The following is a 20,380-nucleotide window of genomic DNA, read 5'->3' as shown; positions in this document are numbered from 1 at the left end:
GGGGTTTTTTAATGCTGATGAAACCAAGATGTCACATGATCTGCACAAGCCACAGAAGAAATAATCATTAAAATTGTGGTTAAGGGCATAAGCATACCAGTGTCTGTGGCTTGTGTCCCAAGCCTGTAAGACCCTGCCTGTTTGTTAGATTGTATTTTAAACAGTTTACATGAAGCAGCACTCAAGAAATAATTGCACAGCAATGCACACTTTAATGGCTAAATACAACCTTTATTAGAGAAACACCAAGAATAGAAAAATAAACAGCATATCTTCTCATAGCAAATATTTTTTTTAGCAACCACATATTATAGCAAGCTAGAAGTGATCAATCAAACCATCAGCACACACTCAAAATGCTAATCTACAGCTCCCTCTTTCAACCAGAATTAATGGCTGTTAGTTAATTTGGAGTTTGTCCCTCAGAGAGCAAAAAGGACTGAAAGAAATTAAATCCTGCTTTATAAATTCCTTGGCATTTTGTCTAAGTAGGGATGGCATTACTGTGCTCCTGAGTGTGCAAGAGAACACAGTGAATGTTTTGTGGTGAGAGCTGCAGCAAGGAGCTCACTTCTTGATTTCTAAGAGTGGCCTCCCGGTATCCTGAGCAGCACATGTTTGCAAGCAAGTTAAGCGTAATTTCCCTGAGGAGATGCATCATGTCACCATGATCAATATCTTCTGGCTCAGGGTTGGGTTGATCTGAGTTTTGCTGGGAGCAAAAGTGAGCTGGAGCTGCTGAGGCTGATGTTGTTGGTCACTCTCGGACCCACCTGCAACACTGTCCCCTCCCACAACAGACTCTGCTCAGCTCTCTGAGTCCATGGTCTCATGCTGACTACATGAAGGGTCTTGGCATGCAGATTTTTAGGGCAGGTTGGTTGGTAAACCCCTGTCCCAAGCAATGAGCAAGTTGCTGAACAAGGGCCTGGCTATGGCAAAGAGCAGCACTGGAAGAGAAGCAATCTGCCAGGCCTAGAAAATGCTGTTTTCATTGACATCAATATCGACAGGAAGCAAAGAAACTGAGCACTGCTGCCCTCCTGTAACTATTATGGTCCACCTAGTGTACAACTAGCTTATCCTCAGGGCCTCTTCTTTGTATGATGCTTTTTTTCTCATCACTTTTTGCTCAAAATGTTTCCTCAGAGAAGATGCTTAAAAGAGAAAGTCTGGCAACCAAGAACAATTGCACCTATAGAGCCTGCCTATAGAGCAGGGAGGACCTCAAAGAAACTCCATCAGACAAAAACAGTACAGCCGAATATCTACCTAAATTCTGCCAGAAAACAAATACAGGCATCAGGTTTAAAAGCTGTGCATGGTGAGTCAGGGAGCAGCTGGGCTGCCTAATTCTAATTCAGTGTGAAATTCAGAGGCAGCACTCCCTTCTTGCTGGCACGATGACACACATCCCTGCTGCAGGCTGTCAGGGAAGGAGGCCACAGCCTGCCAACTGGGCTGCAGGTGAGAGAAAGGCTGCTCTGCAGGGCTGGGATCTCTGGATGCAGTCAAGAATTCTCCAGTGGAGCCTCTACTACTGTAAAGCACTAACTATTGGATTAATTTTGTTGCTTGTTGGCAGCATTTCATAGGAGCATCCATTTGTTTTGTCAGTTTATACCATGTGCACTTCACCTGTGTCATTTAGAGCAAGCCCAGAGTGCTATTCATCTAGAAAGGGCAGTATGCAGCTATATAAAAACAGCAAACACATTGCAACAATGAAAAGCATAAGAACAAATCAGATAAACCTGATTTCAAATGTTGAGAACAACAGTTTGATTCACTGTAGAAAGAAAAAAATGCAGAGAAAGAAAACATTAAACCTTGCATCATTGGTAAAAATGCCAGAGGGTGTCACAAGATTAAACTATCAGCCATTAAGAAGAGTTTTGTCTCCTTGTGTTGATATCGAATACCAAAAGACTGAGTACTAATGTAAAAGGGTTTTTCAGTACAGGACATAACAAGATGATGCTATATCCATATCAGCAGAAGTAAACTACAGACCACGCAACCCAGCAATCCAAAGACCATGGGAAATAGCCTTAGTTTTGAATAGGAAAGATGTCTATGGATCACTAGTCAGAAAGAGTCAGGGTGAGACCTGGGCAGTGCTGAGGTTTTTAGGCAATGTTTGTTGTGAATGTGTCCACATGTAACAGTTTGGGATGGTAACATCACTATTGCACACACAGGCTCATTTTCAAATGGAAGATCATCCAGACATTTACTTTTCCTGCTGGACATCTCATAAATTCTCTTGGGTTTAAAAGAGGGAAAGCTTTAACTGAGTATAAAAATCTGCTTTCTAAACAACAGATTAATGGTAATAAGTAACCCTGAGGACTAGAGGGATTTTATGAAGCCAAGGGCCAGAACAATGGCACTGGGTTCAGTGGGCTGCTTGGCCACTATCCAAGGGGGAAGGAGGAGGGGTGAAAATAGACAAGCTAAAGTACACTCAGCAATATGAACAGTGCTGGAGCCTCTTACACAACAATAATTGAAATACTCAACTTTCAAACTGAGTATTCAACTGAATTCAGTTCAAATCACTGTATCTGCATTGAACATTTGAAAGCTTGATATTCTGCTCATGGTGCTACTTTACTAATATAATCATATTCAACTGCCTGCCTTCCTCACAGCTGGTTCTGGCTTCTGTCCTACATTTCTCCAAGAGCAAGTGTCTTTATGTTTCTCATTCATTGGTTCATTCAGACTCAAAGGCAACATTTCTGGAGACAGTTAATTACTTGTACAGCTACATATTATGTCAATTACAGACTAGTATGATGATGTTTCCTGCTTGACACAGTCCAGCATCTTCTAGTAATTCATGGAATGGAGGGATTTCCTTTCTTTCTAAATTTAAGTAAACTCTCCATGGTAAAGTATAAATGAAATATCAAAACCATTTTTAAAATACTTAAGGAAAAATTAAACTCCCAAGATCTTATGATTAGTTTTACCTAGTGAATATTCAGTGAGATTTTACCACTATTAATAATTGGCCATTATTAATGGAAATCAAATTCTTTACCAGCACTTCTGTTTCATTTAGATTCAAATTAAACTAATAACAAGGAATTTTTGCAATGACTTCAGTCTTTCTTTTGTTTAATGGGTGCCATTCCACAGTCCTTTTCCAGGCAAAATTTTTATTGTTAGAATCTAAGCCATTGCCTGAACTCCTAAGGGGAGTTACAAGCTCTTATTTAATGTTATTTTATCCTTTGTAAATGTTTTAAATATATAATTTCTTATAATGTTGATGTTTGCTGCAGCAAACAGATTTGCATGTGTTGTGTGCACATATATGAGTGTATAGGTACATCTGTGCATAGGTTTAGCTTTGTAAATCCTTTGTGACAAGGAGATTTTCCTTCTTACAGTAAAGAACACTACCTGAACTTAGTCTCAAAAGCAATTACTACTTTCATGCCTTCATCACTAGTTTAGCAGAAGCAGACCATGGAGTGTTACAATTAGTGTGCTTTAAAGCAACTCCAAATTATTTCCATGTGAAAATCCAGCTGCTCAGCTGTAAGCAAACGGGATAGCATTCACTTTTGGACAGAGAGCTTGTCCAAGACCTCTGCAAGGTTTTGTTTCCCAGAGAAGCCTTGAGATTCTGTGATCAGTGGACTTCCCTTTGCTCACGGACTTTGTGCAGGTCTGACACAACTGTGCCCTCTTAATCCCTGGCATTTTCAGGGAGTGGTGTCTTCCTAGATTAAGAAAGATCACAGTGCTGTTATCTCAGTAGAAGGAAAGTTTCTGAGTTCAGTGGTGGCCACTGTGACAGGTCCATGTCTGAATAGGGAGTGGGTGACTAGTGAAGTCTCACAAGACCATGAAATACTAAGCTCCTTGAATTTATCACACAAATTCACACCAGTCCCCACGCATTAGCAGTAGCCCCTGTGTCACAGTGCTTTCAGACCCTCAGGTTAGCTTTCTCCATATTGCATTGGAAACATGTGGCAAAGGGATGCTGTGCAATGAGTACCCACTGGCAAGCAGGCTTGGCCTGGTGTGGCAGATGGATGGAGTCACTGCCTTCAAACGCCTGCCCAGACATCTCAGCTGCCTGTCCATCAGCTCCCGAACTGTGTCATTTGCAGCACAACACTTCAGGCTAAACTTACCAATGCTAGACTACTCTCATGTGCTGTGCTTTATGAGGCTGCAGTTCAAGAATTATTGGTAAGAAATTCAGACACCTTTGCAGCAGGGCTCAAACAAGCAACAACAAGGGATAGTTTTAGCACATACTGGTCAGACTGACTCCACATGATCTCAGCTTGGTAATATGCTCTTATTTGCATAGACAGACACTGGAAACTAGAAAAGTTTCTAAAAATTGCCCCAGAGTAAGAGTCACATATTACCACAGTGTCCTTGTGAAGGGCTTAGTAGGAAAAACTCAAGAACTTAGGGAAGTGTAACCCTGTCACAGGACTGGGGAGAACTCGTCCGTGAATAGAAGTCACGCTTACCCTGAGACTCCAGCATACACAGGGCTTTCACTGAGCTCTGATTTAGTGGGGTTGGCTGTAGCTGTGGACCTCTGGTTTATTCACTTGAAGGTCATATTACTGGACTCTAACAAATCTAAACGCTACCTTTAACAAACCTGGTGGGTTTTCTGGGGGACAGTGACAGTGCTTGCTTTAAGCTATTTTTAGGCATCTGATTTAGGTGGTCTGGATTGCCTCCTTTGTTGATAATATATATAATTCAGGCTCCTCACTTTGGTCCTCTGAACTACATCTAAATTAGATGCTAAGAATAGCTTAAAGTAGATGGTATGAGTTCTCTCCTTCCCACCTTAATTAAATCGCTTCATTTAAACTCATGGTGTCATCCCACTTCAAAATGTGGCTTCAGGGCAGTGTGATCACCAGGTAGAACCTAAAACTCCTGTGACTTCCCTACTTGCTACACACATTTGGAAATACAAGGGCACCTCAGATACGTTCGTATCCTCTATGTGGCTTCCTTCTGGAAATCAGGAAAGTGGCAAATATAATGACAAACAATCCCAGGATACTCAGGCCCACTGCAACAGGAGCTGCTTTGCTGTTTCTATCGGGAAAACATTCTTCTTCTGAAAGTAAAAGAAGATAAGAGAATGTGTTATAGCAGAACACCATACTCCTGCAAACATCCATGATCCAGGAAAATTAGCAAGTACAAGCCAGAAGTTCTCAAAATCTTGTTGGTTATTTTTTCCTGAGCTCTATTTATTATATTTTTACCTATGGCAAACCTTATCTCAAGAAAAGAATACTTGCCCCTTTCAAAAAAGCTACATGGTTCCCTGGAGAGTGACTCTGCTCTTTCAGGTCTGCAGTAAATGTTTTACCATTGAGATCAGTACCTACACGGTAGGAAGCCTTCTTGCTGATAGCAGATGTGGAGCATCACGTTATGAAGTGCAAGTCTAAAGATAAAGAGCAAGATACATCCTGCACAGACAAAAATTGTTCCTAAATGGCATCTAATTACTTCTGCCCAGTAAAAAAGATCAGGCCAGAGGAAGGAGCTTATAGTCCAACATATTATTAGCAAGGATTCTAGTTAAGTCGGTGATTCCTGAGAAAAAGAAAACTCTAATTGTTCTCTGTGTTTAATTCAGAGTATTTGTGGATAAATGTAGCTAACTCAGAATATCAAGAGATTAGAAAGGCAGAAGTCTTGGACTTAGTCTAGGGAGTTGCTCTAGCAGTACCACTGTAATTTTGTTGTGAACGTGATGATCAGAGAATCACAGAATGGTAGGGGTTGCAAGAGACCTTTAGAGATCATCTAGTCCAACTCTGCCAAAGCAGCTCCCACCTAGATCAGGTCACACAGGAACATGTCCAGGCAGGTCTTGAAGACCTCCAAGGAAGGAGACTCCACACCCTCCCTGGGCAGCCTGTGCCAGGGCTCCCTCACCTCAACGGTGAAATAGTTTTTTCTTATGTTTAAATGGAACTTTTTGTGTTCCAGCTTCATCCCATCACCCCTTGTCCAGTTGCCAGATACAATAGAATAAAGAGATGTCCCAGCCTCCTGACACTCATCATTTATATGCTTATATAAATATTAATGAGATCAATCAGAGAAGTTTCTAACACAATAGCTTTTAAGAACCATTCAAAAATACATTCACTCCAAACATGCCTCTTAGCTTCAAAGGGGACGAATCCCAACTTCTTCAGCCAATCCCTACCCAAATGCATATTGAAGTCATCCTCTCATTAAATGGAAACTCATTACTTAAAAATGAGCAAACGACAAAAGCCTCTGTTGTCATTGTCTAATTCTGATGGCTATGCTGGCATGGATTGTAGCTCAGTTTGGGCTTTTCCCCAGTAGGAATCCTTACACCAAGCGTGGGCAGTTAGCCCAGGAAGCATGTGGAGTGCATGACATCATGTCTCCAGAGCCTTCACATGGCTCTCCCCAAAATCTGATCCTCTTCTCTGATTCAGTTGGCAATTTCATGTGGTGCAATGCCACAAAACCAAAGGCAGCAGCATTCTACTGGACACGGTTAACGTAACCTGCTGTTAAGGAAGTGAGCTGAAAAGTATTTGCATTTGAGTATTGCAAAACCCACAGATGTTTGAAATGGCCATTCTATTTTGACAAAACTGTGGACTAGGAACTCTAGGAATTGCTCCTGCTATACTGAAGTGCAGTTCAGAAGACACTTTTACAGTGATCCAGACTCAAACAGGCCAAGTTATTGATGGAACACTGCTGTAGTCTGTACAAAATTGTAAGGAACTTGAAACCAATGATCTTTTAGCAGGGGACTTGGACTAGATGATCTCTAAAGGTCCCTTCCAGTCCCTACCATTCTATGATTCTATGATTAGTGTTTCTTTTTCTTCCCCTTTTCAAGATAAGTAAATCAGGAGTAACAGAAGTGAAACTGCCAGTCTCAAGACACCCGAGGGGAAGAAGCTGATTGTATGTATAGAGTCATCCCTTCACTGGGGATTTTGTCTTTCAAAATCTGCATACACAGCAGAGGTATGTAACAGTTTCATAACTACTTCTTGGCCACTGGGGAATTATTACAGACATGGTAGCAGCTTTCACAGCCCTTTGATTAAGAGCAAAACTAATCTAATGTTGTATACGGTATTGATTAGCAGAGATTAGCCTGTGCTTGGACAGAGAGAGAGTTTTTCTAAGCTATGTCTCAGTTGGAGGTGAGACCATACCACAAGGCATAACTGAATTCACTCATTGTACAAATTTGAATGGGAATGTGGAGACCAGATGGGAATGCATGAGTTGTTGCAGCTCAGTGTTATCACATTAAAAAATTCTTCATGAGAATGAGAGGATAGATTGGCTTCTCAGTGTGGCTTTCACAAACTTAAAGTATTCAAAAAAAGGCCCATGTCTTCCAAAAGCCTCAAATATTGTTTCCCATTATATTCCTTTTACAGTAAGCAAGGCAGCCAAAATGGTGAACTAACAAAAGAAGAATCAGCCAAACTGAGCCAAACTGAGTCAAAAGACAGATCTAAAGGAAAAAGAGTACTGGGGCAATATTGTCTAAGAATGTAGAAAGTAAAATCACAGAATCTTAAGGGTTGGAAGTGACCTCACAAGCTCAGCCAGTCCAACCCCCCTGCCAGAGCAGGACCACCAAGAGTAGGCTGCACAGGAACTCGTCCGTGTGGGTTCTGGATGTCTCCAAGGAAGGAGACCCCACAATCAAATATCAGAAAGGAATGTTTTACTAGTGCATCTGAAGGGCTGGACAGCTGATAAGCCTATCCGTCCACCTGAATTCTCACGTGGAAACACCCTGAGAGGAAGTCACAGAAACATGAAGAAGTACAATTTGAAAGAGACCACAGGGTCCTATCTAGTCCCATCTCTGCATTTCGTAGGATCTTTCATGTATCTCACAAGACATAAGGCAGTAGACCATGAGAACATCCATACTGTGGGACACGGGAGTTTCCTGCAGCAGTCCTGGACCCCACAGCCTGGCCAGGTTTTGGCTGCATTGCTGGACAAGGATAACAATATCTCATTTCCCTGTGGAAGGAACTCCAGGTGTAGATGTAGGGAAGAACTTGTGATAAGCCCCAGTACATTCTCCCAGTGTGGGCAATCTAGAGACTAGTGGTGTCAGTACTGGTCTGTCTCTGTCTTTTACGAAGCTACATCATTGCCTCTTTGTGGCTATACTGAAGAAAAGATAAATTGCACAGATGAGCACCACATTTCATTCTAAAATTGGGAGCGTGCCAATCATGCTCCTCATCAGGAGCACATTTCATCATGTCTAGACACAGCTGCTCTGAAAGTATCATCCTGCATTCACAAAGATCCCTTATTAGTTGGCAGTTTTGCTGCTTCAGCTGTGGGACATTATGAGTGTCAAGGGCCCTTCAAAATAGCTAAAATTTGACTAAATCAAGAGCAGTGACCTTGAACTAAACTGTACACATAAGGAGTGTGGGCAACGCAGTGGTGGTGAACACATCTCCACTTGCTCTGGGACAAAAAGGCTGAAGAATAAAATTGTGGCTGTAGAGCTAAATGTTCTTAATGAGAAGGTAAAACAGAGGTACTGAATGCTGGAGGAAGGATACTTTTCCTACAAATGCTAATAGGCATTAGCACCATGTTGAGAATGTCTCCAAGTAGGGGGAGTATAGCAGCAGCAGGTCACATTATTTGGGAACTATTACAAAGTTGTGCTTGTACTATGGGTGTAACAGGATCATTTATAATCCAGCACATTATATCTCCCAGGCTACCAGAGTGCTGACATGTAGGTCTCAGAAGGGTGCAAAAAGGTATCCTTCTACTTACCTTTTCCAAACTGGTTACCAACAATATCAAATGCCTGCAGCTGCATATTAATCAAGAGTAGCTGGAAGTTCCTCTCCAAGGTGAAGATCTGCTTGCTGGTACACTTAAAGGAATTCCCCAGCCTTGTTGTGAACAGCTTCTCATGTATGGCTGCATAGTAAAACATGCCTGGAGGCCATAAAGAGAGAAACAAATGAGAATCCATACTAAATTGGTTGGAACTAACACCTTTCTGAGACAAAATGAAGGCTCCCCAGGGCTTTGGCAGAGCAGGAGTCACAGATGTGATTAAAACATGGAAAACTTCTTCATAATGTGTCATCTACATTTCTTCCATATTTAAATTAGTGTTTTAACTATCAATGGGCAACCTGGCTGAGCTTGGGTCTGAAGAAATGGCTATCAGATGCTTCTTCAAATCATATTTTAGCAACCTGAATCTGCAAGAGGGGATCTGGATTCTTGCAGGGGCAGACAACTGTCTTACATCTCCAGGGTTGCTATTTCCAGACAAAGCAGAGATACCATCTCTAACAAGGGAATGTGGCATATCTAGTCTGTATTGCTTTCTGTACCAAATATGCTTTTAAACATATTTCAGTGTCACAGTACTTTACACAAGATATGGCTCAAGTTCAAAGCACGAAAAGATCTTGTAACCTGAGCATATCTTTTATGCATATCCTCCTTTGAAAGCAGATACACCAGTTTAAGACAAAAATCATCCACATCACCGACTCTGCATCACTGTATCTCAACCCATCTGCCAGCATGGCAGTGTGCAGAACATCCCTGGTGCTCTTCAGTCAGAACCAGCGCACTAGTTCGTTACTGACACAGTTAATTCAGCAATTCTTGTCTTAGAAAATACAGGGGCTTGCTCACTGCAAAAATCCTGCTGCTGGACTGTGAAATGGCAGTATCTGGCAGAGAGGCAGTAACAGACAGCCAGGGATAACAATGTCTCTTGCCAGCAGCACTGTGGAGGACTCAAAGTATATCTGAGGGTTTTAAAACTTACGATTAAGCCAAGTAGTTTGTATTTGCTGCAATTCACACTTAGCAATGCACAGGAGGACTCTGGTCCTTTAGACTGATAACATCCCTGGCAGAAATATCCTCTGGAATAGCTTTTCTTTGACTTTAATTGCTGTAAATCAGAATCATCTCCACTTGAGTTAATAACAGTGCTCATCAGAGAGAAGAAAAACAGGCACTGAGCTTCCAAAAAGCTCAAACCTGGTCAAGCTCCAGATTTCTTTTTCTTCTTTCAGGGACAAAAGTCAGTCTTATGAGTAACAAATGGAGAAGCATCATAATATAATCACTAACCCATCACAGACTTGATATCTTGGGAAGAATTCACGCAAAATTAATGTCAAAGAAAAGCTGAAACGACGGCTCAGAACTTTTCTCTCTGACCTAAATGATGTTCTCTTAGCATTTCTTTAGATGTAGCATCTGGGGTGGCTCCTGACTGTTCAAATGAAGAGGGGAGCTATGTAAAAGAGGGGAAAATCTAACCTCCTGAAAAGAGCACAGACAAGGTCTAGGATTTCAGGAGGGTTTGAAGAGCCTTAGCCTGGGTCCTGTTGTATTTTTGCCACACCAAAGTGTCAGACACACATCATTTCCGTATTGGTGTAACTGAAATCTGGATCCAGCTCTGCATTCCTCTGATCCAAGCATTTAGTTTGCTTCTTAGCTTGGACAGATGAATGTAAATGAACCAGAGCCACAGCATTTCTGTGTGTTTGCAGATAAATCTTTGAGGACTATTTTGTGTCTTCAATTTCGGTTTGAAGTAATGTCCATTCTGAAAGAGGTGAGACATGGGAAGTTTTTGAGGACAAAAGGAAAACCAAACAATTTTGATGAAACTGCAGCCTGGTCCCTTCTCTTCCATTTTTATCCTGTAAGATTTAGGTGATGGACATGTTTAAAGCCCGATAAAACACATGATTTTCAAAATCCAGTATTTTAAAGATATGAAAGCCTGAACTATTTGATATGAAATTCAGACACTGACCTTCAGATAACTGTAGTCTGCTCTCAATTTTACTGACATAGTATGTTGGGGCTTGCTGCAAAGAAAAAGATATATCTTTATTTGCAATACATCCTCATATTTGGGAAAAAAAATATAGCTCACTACAGCAAAATGGTCACAAAGAATTTCTCAAATAAACATTTTAAACCATCACCTTCAAGAACTAAGAACCAACTTGCTTTGATGTATTGCTTTTTCTTTTCCCAACCAGTCCATTGAAGAGATAAAAAGCTTGTGTGATGCAGCAGTCTCAGATAAATCACCAGCTCTTAGTGTAGTGAAACTGGACCACACAGGTGTTCTTGTACATGTGCTGTTCAAGCTAGACGATTGAGTGATACTTGTGGTAGCCAAAAGTAGGAGAGAGTTTAGCAAATAGCATACGTTGCACAAATGAATAGGCATGAAATAAGGCCCTTTTGGTTTCATTCACCTGCTTGGCTTTCATTGAGAGTCCCTGCAGTGCTCTCCTGAGTAATCCTGCACTGAATGAACTTGTGCTGACCTGCAGTCATTACAAATAAGGAAACAGCAACCTGGATGTGTAGGGCGAGAGATAACTGTTCCTTCCACCCTGCTGACACTTTGTTAGAGGTGGCTTTTTTTCACATGCCTACTGGCTGCTGACGTGACTGCACCTGGTACAACAGCAAAGATCAAAATTTCCAGCAGTTTTCTGCCTGCATGTGCACTAAAACCCTGGTGCAACCTGAACTCTGTCCTTCCCTGGACTGTCACAAAGTGAGAGCCAGCCCTGGGAGCTTTTCTCTGGTAGCAGTGTTGGAGCAAAAGTGAGTGAGTCCTTATGTAGCAGCTGTACTATTCATTGTAATTCCAGCCGTGAGCTCAGAAGGACTAGTGAGTGCATCTGGTGGATAAATGGCAGCAGAGAGCAACGTCTCCTGTTCTCTTTGGCCACAGTTAGTAAGTTTGCTTGGGGAAAACACCTGCTCCCACTTCACATCTTGTGGGTTGGTTACAAAACTTCCTTTTTTCAAGTTCATTGCAGAAGGCAGCTGGTAGTGGTGAGTAGTGAGCCACTCACTCACCTCCCACCACTGGCCCCAGCCCCAGGGCCTGATCCTGGTCCTCCTTCACCAGAAGGGTCACCACTGGAGCACTCCTGGTTCAAAACACTTAGAGAGGTTGTGGGGGCTAAACACACAAAAACCCGCAGCAAAATGATTTCTTATTAACTTGAATTTCAAAGCCTAAGCCGAGCCCTGCTACACTCTTGAGGCTTATCTGTAAGTGAAGGGTGGATTGTCTAATGTTGTGCCAATAAACCTCCTTTTCAGGGCAAGATAGGTCAAGTGTCTCCTAAAGGTTCACATCACTCTCCTTAGCACTGCCAAAGCTGAGGCTTTCATGGGTACTTGAATCACCAGACTTTTTCTAAGGACCCTTGTAACACAGAAATTGCTCCCCTTGTTGCAGGAAGCACACATTTAAAGCAAACACTCACAGTCTGAATGGATCCTTTGTTTTAAAAGGCTCCTTGATTTTTTCCTCTCTTTTCCTTTGTAGCTTTTAGAAAACTTTCTGCCACAAACTAAAACCAAGATGATTATTGATTGAAATCTTTTCTGCCTCAGTGACTCAGGTGTGATCTGATTTGCTGATGCCTCTTGGACTTTCTATGGAAATGACCGATTACCCATTTGTACTTTTCTCATCACTAATTTAAGCTTGAAAGCAGGCTGCAAGATTGACATTTTGGCTTGATTAACTGACAAGAGGCACATCAGCAGTGATGGACAGATGCAGCTCTGAACTGCTGTGGTGCTCCAGTACATAGCCTCAGATTTGACGGGATCCAAGCCACGCCATATTCCTCCCTGCCCATTAATGGCTTTAGACACAGTATTAATGCCTGTCTTTAGCCCTGCTGGCACCACCACCCAGCTCCTATGGCTTTATAAATAGTACAGGGTGCTGCCCCCTCAAATGTGTAAACCACAGAGATATCTGAGGAAGCAAGAGGATGGCTACACTCAGCAGTGTTCTCCTGTGGTTACAATAGCAGCAGCACTCGTGGCAGCTTATGTCAAAACCTCATCCCTATACGATGTGCTCCCAGGGGGCAAGATGGGAACAACAGACACAATATCAAAAAGCAAGCTCGTTTTCCCATCATGCAGGCAAGGCCTCTCTCTTGCCCAAGTTTCTGTGTATACTTGTAAGTCTCCCTGGTGTGGTGCATTTTAAGGGCACTTAACTACAATTTTGTTGTTGTAGTTCACATATTTCCAATTTTCCACTCAGAAATGAGATGAAATTAGGCTCCTTCAGCTGTGGGTGGGCCATTGCACTTAAACTGCCCTTTGGATTTAACCACCACAGCTGGCTTTTGCCAGGGCAATTGGGATACTTGGCAATTATGGGAAGCAAATGACTAATCTCACCTGCATTCGGGGGGGTCCCCAAGACACTATTTTGTAAGAGCAACTTGACAGTGTGAGTCAGAGCTCACGGCACACACATCGTGTTCCTGCACAAGGGCTCCAGTCCCAAAGCCATTCCCTCTGACCTTCTCCAATGCAAACAGCAGACCTGGCCTTCCCTCCTACTAGATTTTTATGTATGTTGTAGTGAGAGTCAGATTTTGCTGGAGGCCATTTCTAAACTTTGTGTTGCTAGATGAATAGCTTTAACACTGTCCACTAGTACATTCTCCCAAAGGGTGGCAAGGCTTACCCCTCATTGCACATATGAACCTTTCCAAACTGAAAGTTCAAATAGACAGGACCTGATTTAACATTTAAGTTAGCCCTGCTCTGAGCAGAAGGTTGGACCAGGTGGTCTCCAAAGGTCTTTTCCAACTGGAATTAATCTGTGGTCCTATGATTCTAGCCTCTTGGGATGGACAGGAGTAGTGGTTGCCTGATAAGGCAAAAAACTTGCATAGAAAAGGATGAAATACCTTCCCTCTAAATGCAGCCATTACCTTTACAAAGGTGAAGTTTATAAACCCTTCAATGAAAGTTAGGTTCAGCTCTGACTGCATCGTCCCACAGCTTCCATAGGTCTGTGTGACGTTGGGGTTGACAGCCATGTACTCCATCTGCTTCTGTGGAGAGAAGAGACATTGCAGGGCTCCTGATGAAGAGGAGGGAGGAACTTAATAAGAAACAAACAGAGATTTATAGCTGATCTTTTTTTCCCCCCAAACAGGCTCTGTGTGAAGGAATAGGCCAGTGTTGCTGGCACATTGACTGCTGTTTGCCAAGGCTGCTCCCCCTTCACAAACCAGCATTACTTCTTGTCTGACACATCATCGAGCTGTTCCAATACTTTAGACTGGCATAAAAGAATCTTTTTCTGCTCATTCAGTGAACTGATCCAATTCAGGGCAGGGTCAAATAGCCACCAGTGGTAATTAAAAAATAGGGAGCAATGGGAACTTGTGCCCAAAGGCATAAGATCAAGACAAGCAGGCAGGGGTTACATTGGCTTTGATGTGTTGCTCCTCATATCACCCCAGCCTCCTCATTATGTCCTCTACAGTTAGTCTCTAGGGTTTGCCAACCCACGTTGCAGTCTGAAAAGATAGCTCTGTAGCCTTGAATACAGTTTGGCTTCTTCAGTCTCAGCTCAAACACACGTTATGTTTGTAACAAACACTTCACTGGGGTCTGGTGAGGTTGGGAATTGTGCTCCTTGCCTGGCTTCCACGAGGATGAGGGAGGGAAATTAATTTTACCATTAGATATTAATCTCATGTTAGTAATACTCAGATGCCAAAAGAGAACATTTGGATTTGTAACGGGGCTGGCTTGAGGCAGATGAGCTCCAGGACCTGACGATGTAACACAATGGAGGCTACAAAACTGTCAGTCTGAGGGACATAATCACCAGGCTGGGGTTTATGACATCTTTTGCTAAATCATTCACAATGGATTGCTGCTGGGAGAGGGGACCAGCTCCCCAGGACCACTGCTCTGATCCAGCCTGGCAGTACCTGTGATCCTAAAATCTCCATGCATCAGCATCAAGACAACCCATCAGATAATCCAAGCCTGGGAACGAACAATTACTTGCTTTCATTACAATGTCAAGCCCTTCACCAAAGTAAATTCAGGTTATAACTGAATTCTGAGAAACATAACACTGAAGGCTACACACCCCACCCCCCCCCCATTGCACATCAACCCCACACACATCACTGAAATAAGAAAGCACCCATTTGTCCCACTGATATCATCATACAAGCCAAAGCACAGCAGCTGAGATGCTGTGGTACAGACAAGTCCCTAGGCTGGTGGCAAACCACTTGTGTTTATCATACAAGCTAACTTCTGAAAACTACTCTGAAAGAATAATAAACTCCAGCTAATGAAGAAAGAGCCACTACAAAGCTCAGCCTCATAGTGCTTCCACCTCACCTGTGTATTTTGAGCCACCAGTTGCAATCCCATGACGGCTTTGACACAGGTCCTGTTGCCGCTGGAAATGGTGTATGTGCCAGTGGGGACGGCAGAAGGCTGTGGTGCAGGAGTGGGCCTCACTGTCCTCGTAGTACGTGGGGTGGTTGTTTGAGTCCCTGGATGAATGGTGGTTGTGTTGGTTGGAGTTGTTGGACTTTCAGGTGCTGTGGTTTGATTTCCTGAGCCCGTGCTGGGCTTCGTGGTTTGCACGGTGGTGGCTGCAGTGGTTGTGGCAGCAGCTGGCATTTGTGTGTTGGACATTGTGTGTTCCACGGTTGTGTTTGTGGCTGCTGCTGTCATTTCTGTGCTCACGGCTGTTCTGGCTTGCTGGGTTGTGGACATGGCGTGTATGGTTGTGTTCCTCACTGCAGGTACAACTGTTCCCATTGCCTGGGTTGTAGCCTGACCTATTGCAGTTGTGTTGTCTAAGGGAGATTTCTGGCTGGTCACTTGTACAGTGGTTGCTCCTGCCTGGGCTGTTGGCTTATGGCCTGGTGCTGTTGTTACCTGCTGCTTTGTTGTCTGCACAGCTGTTCTATGGCTTATGGCCACTGTTTTAAGTGAGCCTGTGCTGTGAAAATGAGCAGTGGTGCCTTGAAGAGGTACAGAACGATAGAGGGAATGGGGCTGAGAAGAAGTAGCTGTATAGTGGAAGGATGTGGTTTCTGGAGACACTTCGACCCCTAGGGCCATTTCAACAAAGCAGGAAGAAAATGCTGCAAAGAAACAAGTAAATCAGTAGTACAGCAACCTCTACATTTAACATTTCTGTTGATACCACAATATAAGTGCACTGATCTTGTTATCAAATGAGTGGTAAGATTTTATTCTTCATTTGGCTCCAGTCACGATAGGAGAGTGAAACCAGACATGCTGTAGAACTATCTATAGCTTCCCAGTCCTCGCACTTCTGAAGTGCTGAAGAAGCCAGAGGATGCCCAAGGTGTGAGCAGACCTTGCACCTGCATCCCAGGCAGCACAATTCCCCTGCAGGCAGTAGGACAGCAAGATTTGCTAGAAGCAAATTATCAAGGTCTAAGGAAGATGAAGTGGGTGTAAGAGGAGAAGGGGCGGTTGGGTACTTACCAACAAAGCATGAGGAAAGGGAACACTTTTTGTGTGTGAAGGAAGTGAGACAGTGTAACAGTCTCACGGTGATTCACAATAGTCTGGGAAACCAGTATGGGAAACAGGGAAATTCCAGGTATTGATTTATTGTTTTGTTGTATCTATGGCAACCTGAACCCTGAATGTCTTCCTCCTGGGAGGTACTCAAGGTTTTGCTCTAAACCAGGAAAGACCACATCGCTTAGTGGTGGGCTTTCAGCAATCAGAGATAAATTTCAGGGTGCAGCATCCAGGGGCATTTTGGACCACATCTGAAAACAGTCACAGCACCAAAATCACACTTCCTTCTTACAACATTTACAGAAACATGTCCCTTGCAGAACTGAAAAGAAAATATCTGGCTCCTAAAAGTAAATAACTAAGTGAAGAAAAAGTGGGAAAAGTACATTGTAGACTAGATGAAGTCTGCAACTCTTCTGCTTGAGTCTTTGAGTATGCAACAAGACTCTGTAAAGACAAGGTCAAGCTAAAAGAAAACATAAATCACCGACATATTAATTCCTTGACGTGTGTGAAGCTTCAGGTTCAGTTAAATGCTTTACTGCCTGAATAGAAGGGTAGAGATGAATTTTCCCATTTGGAAACAGAAGATAAACAAAAGTTTAAGCTCATATTCCTAGCAGTTGGGCTTCACAGAGAATGGTACTACATGTTGCCTAAGCAGTTTATTGTTTGCTGTTCTTTCAAAGTGGACCACTTAGTGCCATGGTCTCGTTGTGACATTTTTCAGCCTGTCATTCTGTAATGGGGTGGGTGAAAAAACCCTCTTGCCGATGACTTTTTCCCCTTCTTGTCTAACCACACACCCATGCTGCTTAGCCACCCAGCAAGTTTGTTCTGCTTTATGCTGCCTAGAAGAAATGCTCCTGTTTAGCTGACTGATTTTGTGTGAACACAGAAACCTGACCTAACTCGTACAATCACAGAAACACCCTTGCTGGCTTTGGTTTGAGTCCCTGAGGAACTGGAAAAGTACAAAGATTTTCTGAGAGGTTTTGGTACTGCCATAGTTTCCCTCCAACACTGGAGCAGTTTCTTAAACCTGCAGCCCAACAGATCTTTATCCCTTAAACTCTAATTATGTTCACTTCCTTATCTGTACATAAAGACTTGACTTTGTGGCATTAATAAAACATCACAATAAATTATTAAAGGAATGATTAAAAATGGATAAGGAGCTGAGGAAAGAAGCTCTAGTTAAAAAACCTCTTCCACCAAGTTATTAGTGTTAACTCTGTCAGTTTGATCTCACTCTCCTTCGTGTATATGTTTTGGGGCCAGTTCAGCAGATTCTGGCTAAGCAGCAGGTGCAGGAAAGCAGAGCAGATACAGTAGGAGATGCTTGTGCTCAAATCCCTGGGCTGTTTCCCTGGTCACTGTGCTGGAAGGGGAAGAGGGGTTGTTACCTGGGAGATCCTCACATGCAGATGGCAAAACACACTGCAGAAATCCAGGGTCCCACCTGCAAGCTCAAACCTTTAGCCATTATACAGATTAAATCACACTCTGTCCTTCCTCACCTGGCAGATTTTGTACTGCTGTGGGTTTTGAGGGATGACTTAAAATGCTGGGACACATCCTTGACCAGGCTGGCTCCACAGATTCTTACAAAGCAGCATTAAGAACTGAATGGTGACTTTGATATGGCTTGTTGTTGAAATAAACCCCAATTTGCCTTCTCCAAGCCCCCACCTGACCCTTGCTTTCCTGACCATGCTCTGCATCTCGCAATGTAGACAACTGACTGACTTGAGGTTTTCCTTCTGATTGTCTCACACAACACTTTTAGTCAGTTCTGCTAGTCTAGAAAGTACTTTTAATTGAGAAGAGCAAGCTCAAAAAAGCCTGCTTCTAATGGTGCTTTGAGCTGACTCCATCACGTAGTCAAGAGTTTACATTGTCACACAGTGCAAGGGAAAATACACAGGAAAGCACCACGCTAAGTCTATACCAGCTGCAGCTAAATGTAATTATAGTGATTCTTAGCGGTGGGGCTTTACTAAAAGAACTGTTAGCGGTAGCAACAAAACTGCTTCAAGTTTTCCATCTCTTAGGTGCTGTCCTGACTGCAGAGAAACAGAACTAGCACGGTCTCTCGTCTTTGTGATACCAACGATGGCAAATGTTACTCACCGCAGGTGAAGGTCAGCAAAACGAACTGCCCTGTGCTCCTCCCCATGGCCACTGCAGCTGCACGTTGCAGAGATGCCGCCTCTCTCTGTGTAGCAGCTGAAAAGGAAACTGGGCTTTCCTGGGGACAGAAAAGTTTCACTTGGTGCAGGGAGTGGTCAGTCACATGGCTGGAAAGAAGGTGGAGGGAGAGGGTGAGAGCGATGCGATGCTTCTGTAAACTACCGCAGATGGAAATAAACGATGGTTAGGAGGGAAGGTGAAGGCAGAAAGGAGTGTGGGGGTCACTGCAGGGAGGACAGGCTCTCTGCAGCCGAGACCTAGGGCTCTGCAAGGCCACCTAAAGCTTCCTGTGTCTCTTCAGGTTTGATTACCAGATGCAGACTGCAGCTGTACCCCAGTGAAGGGTTACAGCCTGTACCTCAGTGCTTCCCCCAAGTTCTCTGAAAAAGTGCTTTCTTCAGGACCAAACTCTCCTTTATGTTAAAGCACAGCAGGGAGAGGTATGATCTTGAGCCATTTCCACAGAGCACCTGCTAAAAGCGAGACAGAGCTGAGCAAAGCCCCAGACAGGCTCTGGTCCCAGTTGGGGACTGTCAGCTGGCCGATCCAGTTCTGCTCCAAGGACCAAGCTTGTGGAAGGTGGATCAGCTGAGGTGGCTCACCATTAGTGTTGCATCTAATTACCCTCCCCAGCAAACAGCAAGGCACACATGTGCAGATGGATTGCAGCCCTGAGCCTTTGCCACGGGGCCTGATTGGTGTGGGGATTGGCATCTGTTGTGGAGCTCTGGTGTAGTCCCAATTCTTAGTTTTCTCATAGCAATATTGCACTGCAGTAACGTGTTCAGGCCAATGGCTTGAAAACTCAAGTGAGGTGAAGTTTGCCCCCTGAAATCTGGATACAGTCTGAAATTAGTTCCAATTTCTTTTGCTCTGTTTGCATTGTGTTTCTGCATTCCCATTTTTACCTGCTTGTAACTAAAATTATCCTACAACTTCCTTGCCTTATGGCTGCAGCATTTGCCTATGCAACTCTGAACTGCCCATGTGAACCTTTGCACTCTCCTAAGAGAACCTCAGGGGTTCAGGAACATAACTGAGACAGGTAAAGGCAACCTCCCCCCACTTTGCCTTTTGTGATGCATGTGTTGGACAAATAAAGTTATATTGGACAGATATGTGGATTTGTTTCAGCTGTGATGATGTGCCTTTACTAATACTCATTTATTTTGACTAGAAAGCTCATTTGACTTGTTGCTTGATATAGAGACATCAACTACAATCTTTTGTACTAGTTATAATTTTTATAAATTTCAAACAAAGTGTGGTTCTACACAGGTCAGAATGGCCTAATTACAGGAAGTTCATTTGCACACTTTTTCTTGTAATAAACTCATACATTCTGTCTTGACTGGAAAAAAGGACAGGTGATTCTGTGCTCTTTCCCTGTCTGATTATCTCTCATCAGTCACAATATACAAATACATCATTATCAACACCATGAAAAATATGTAAGAAAAGCAAACTGTACCAATTCTCAGTTGGGAAGAGGAAATCTTAGCAGCTATTTCAGCTCCAGCTGCAAGAAGAAATACACAATTTGGCTCTTTTTTTCTTCTTATATATTTCTAATCATACATATATTTGAAGTGAGGCTCTGAGTATTTTTGGAAAGGAAGCACATGGCCTTTCTCATACCCAATCCTGTTTGAAATCTCAAGAGTCTAAGAAAATTATAGATAATAAAATGTCTTTTCATCACATACACAACCAGAATAAAAGACACACACACAGC

The 20,380-nt window shown here is 43.0% G+C and overlaps 1 protein-coding gene across 1 annotated transcript; it reads right to left on the bottom strand.

Annotated features, from left to right (window-relative positions):
- Positions 1–210: 210 nt before the first annotated feature.
- On the bottom strand, positions 211–18,703 carry LAMP3 (lysosomal associated membrane protein 3). Its single transcript, XM_010201733.2, has 6 exons — positions 18,586–18,703; positions 15,283–16,040; positions 13,845–13,967; positions 10,877–10,931; positions 8,848–9,015; positions 211–5,119 (listed from the first exon to the last, which is right to left on the bottom strand). The coding sequence occupies exons 1-6, from the start codon at positions 18,629–18,631 to the stop codon at positions 4,980–4,982; spliced, it is 1,290 nt and encodes a 429-aa protein (XP_010200035.2). The 5' UTR covers positions 18,632–18,703; the 3' UTR covers positions 211–4,979.
- Positions 18,704–20,380: the final 1,677 nt, after the last annotated feature.

This window comes from Colius striatus, chromosome 12 (genome assembly GCF_028858725.1).
Source record: "Colius striatus isolate bColStr4 chromosome 12, bColStr4.1.hap1, whole genome shotgun sequence".
NCBI classification, from domain to species: Eukaryota; Metazoa; Chordata; class Aves; order Coliiformes; family Coliidae; genus Colius; species Colius striatus.
This window is presented reverse-complemented; position numbering and strand designations above follow the sequence as displayed.

Bases quoted from the DNA above. Each gene is read 5' to 3' on its own strand.
- LAMP3 (XM_010201733.2), bottom strand. From the start codon at position 18,631: ATGGGGAGGAGCACAGGGCAGTTCGTTTTGCTGACCTTCACCTGCG. The intron at 10,932-13,844 runs GTAATGGCTGCA...TTTTCTTTGCAG, and splicing joins TAAACTTCACCTTTGTAAAG to CAAGCCCCAACATACTATGT. The intron at 9,016-10,876 runs GTCAGTGTCTGA...TATGGCCTCCAG, and splicing joins CAGACTACAGTTATCTGAAG to GCATGTTTTACTATGCAGCC.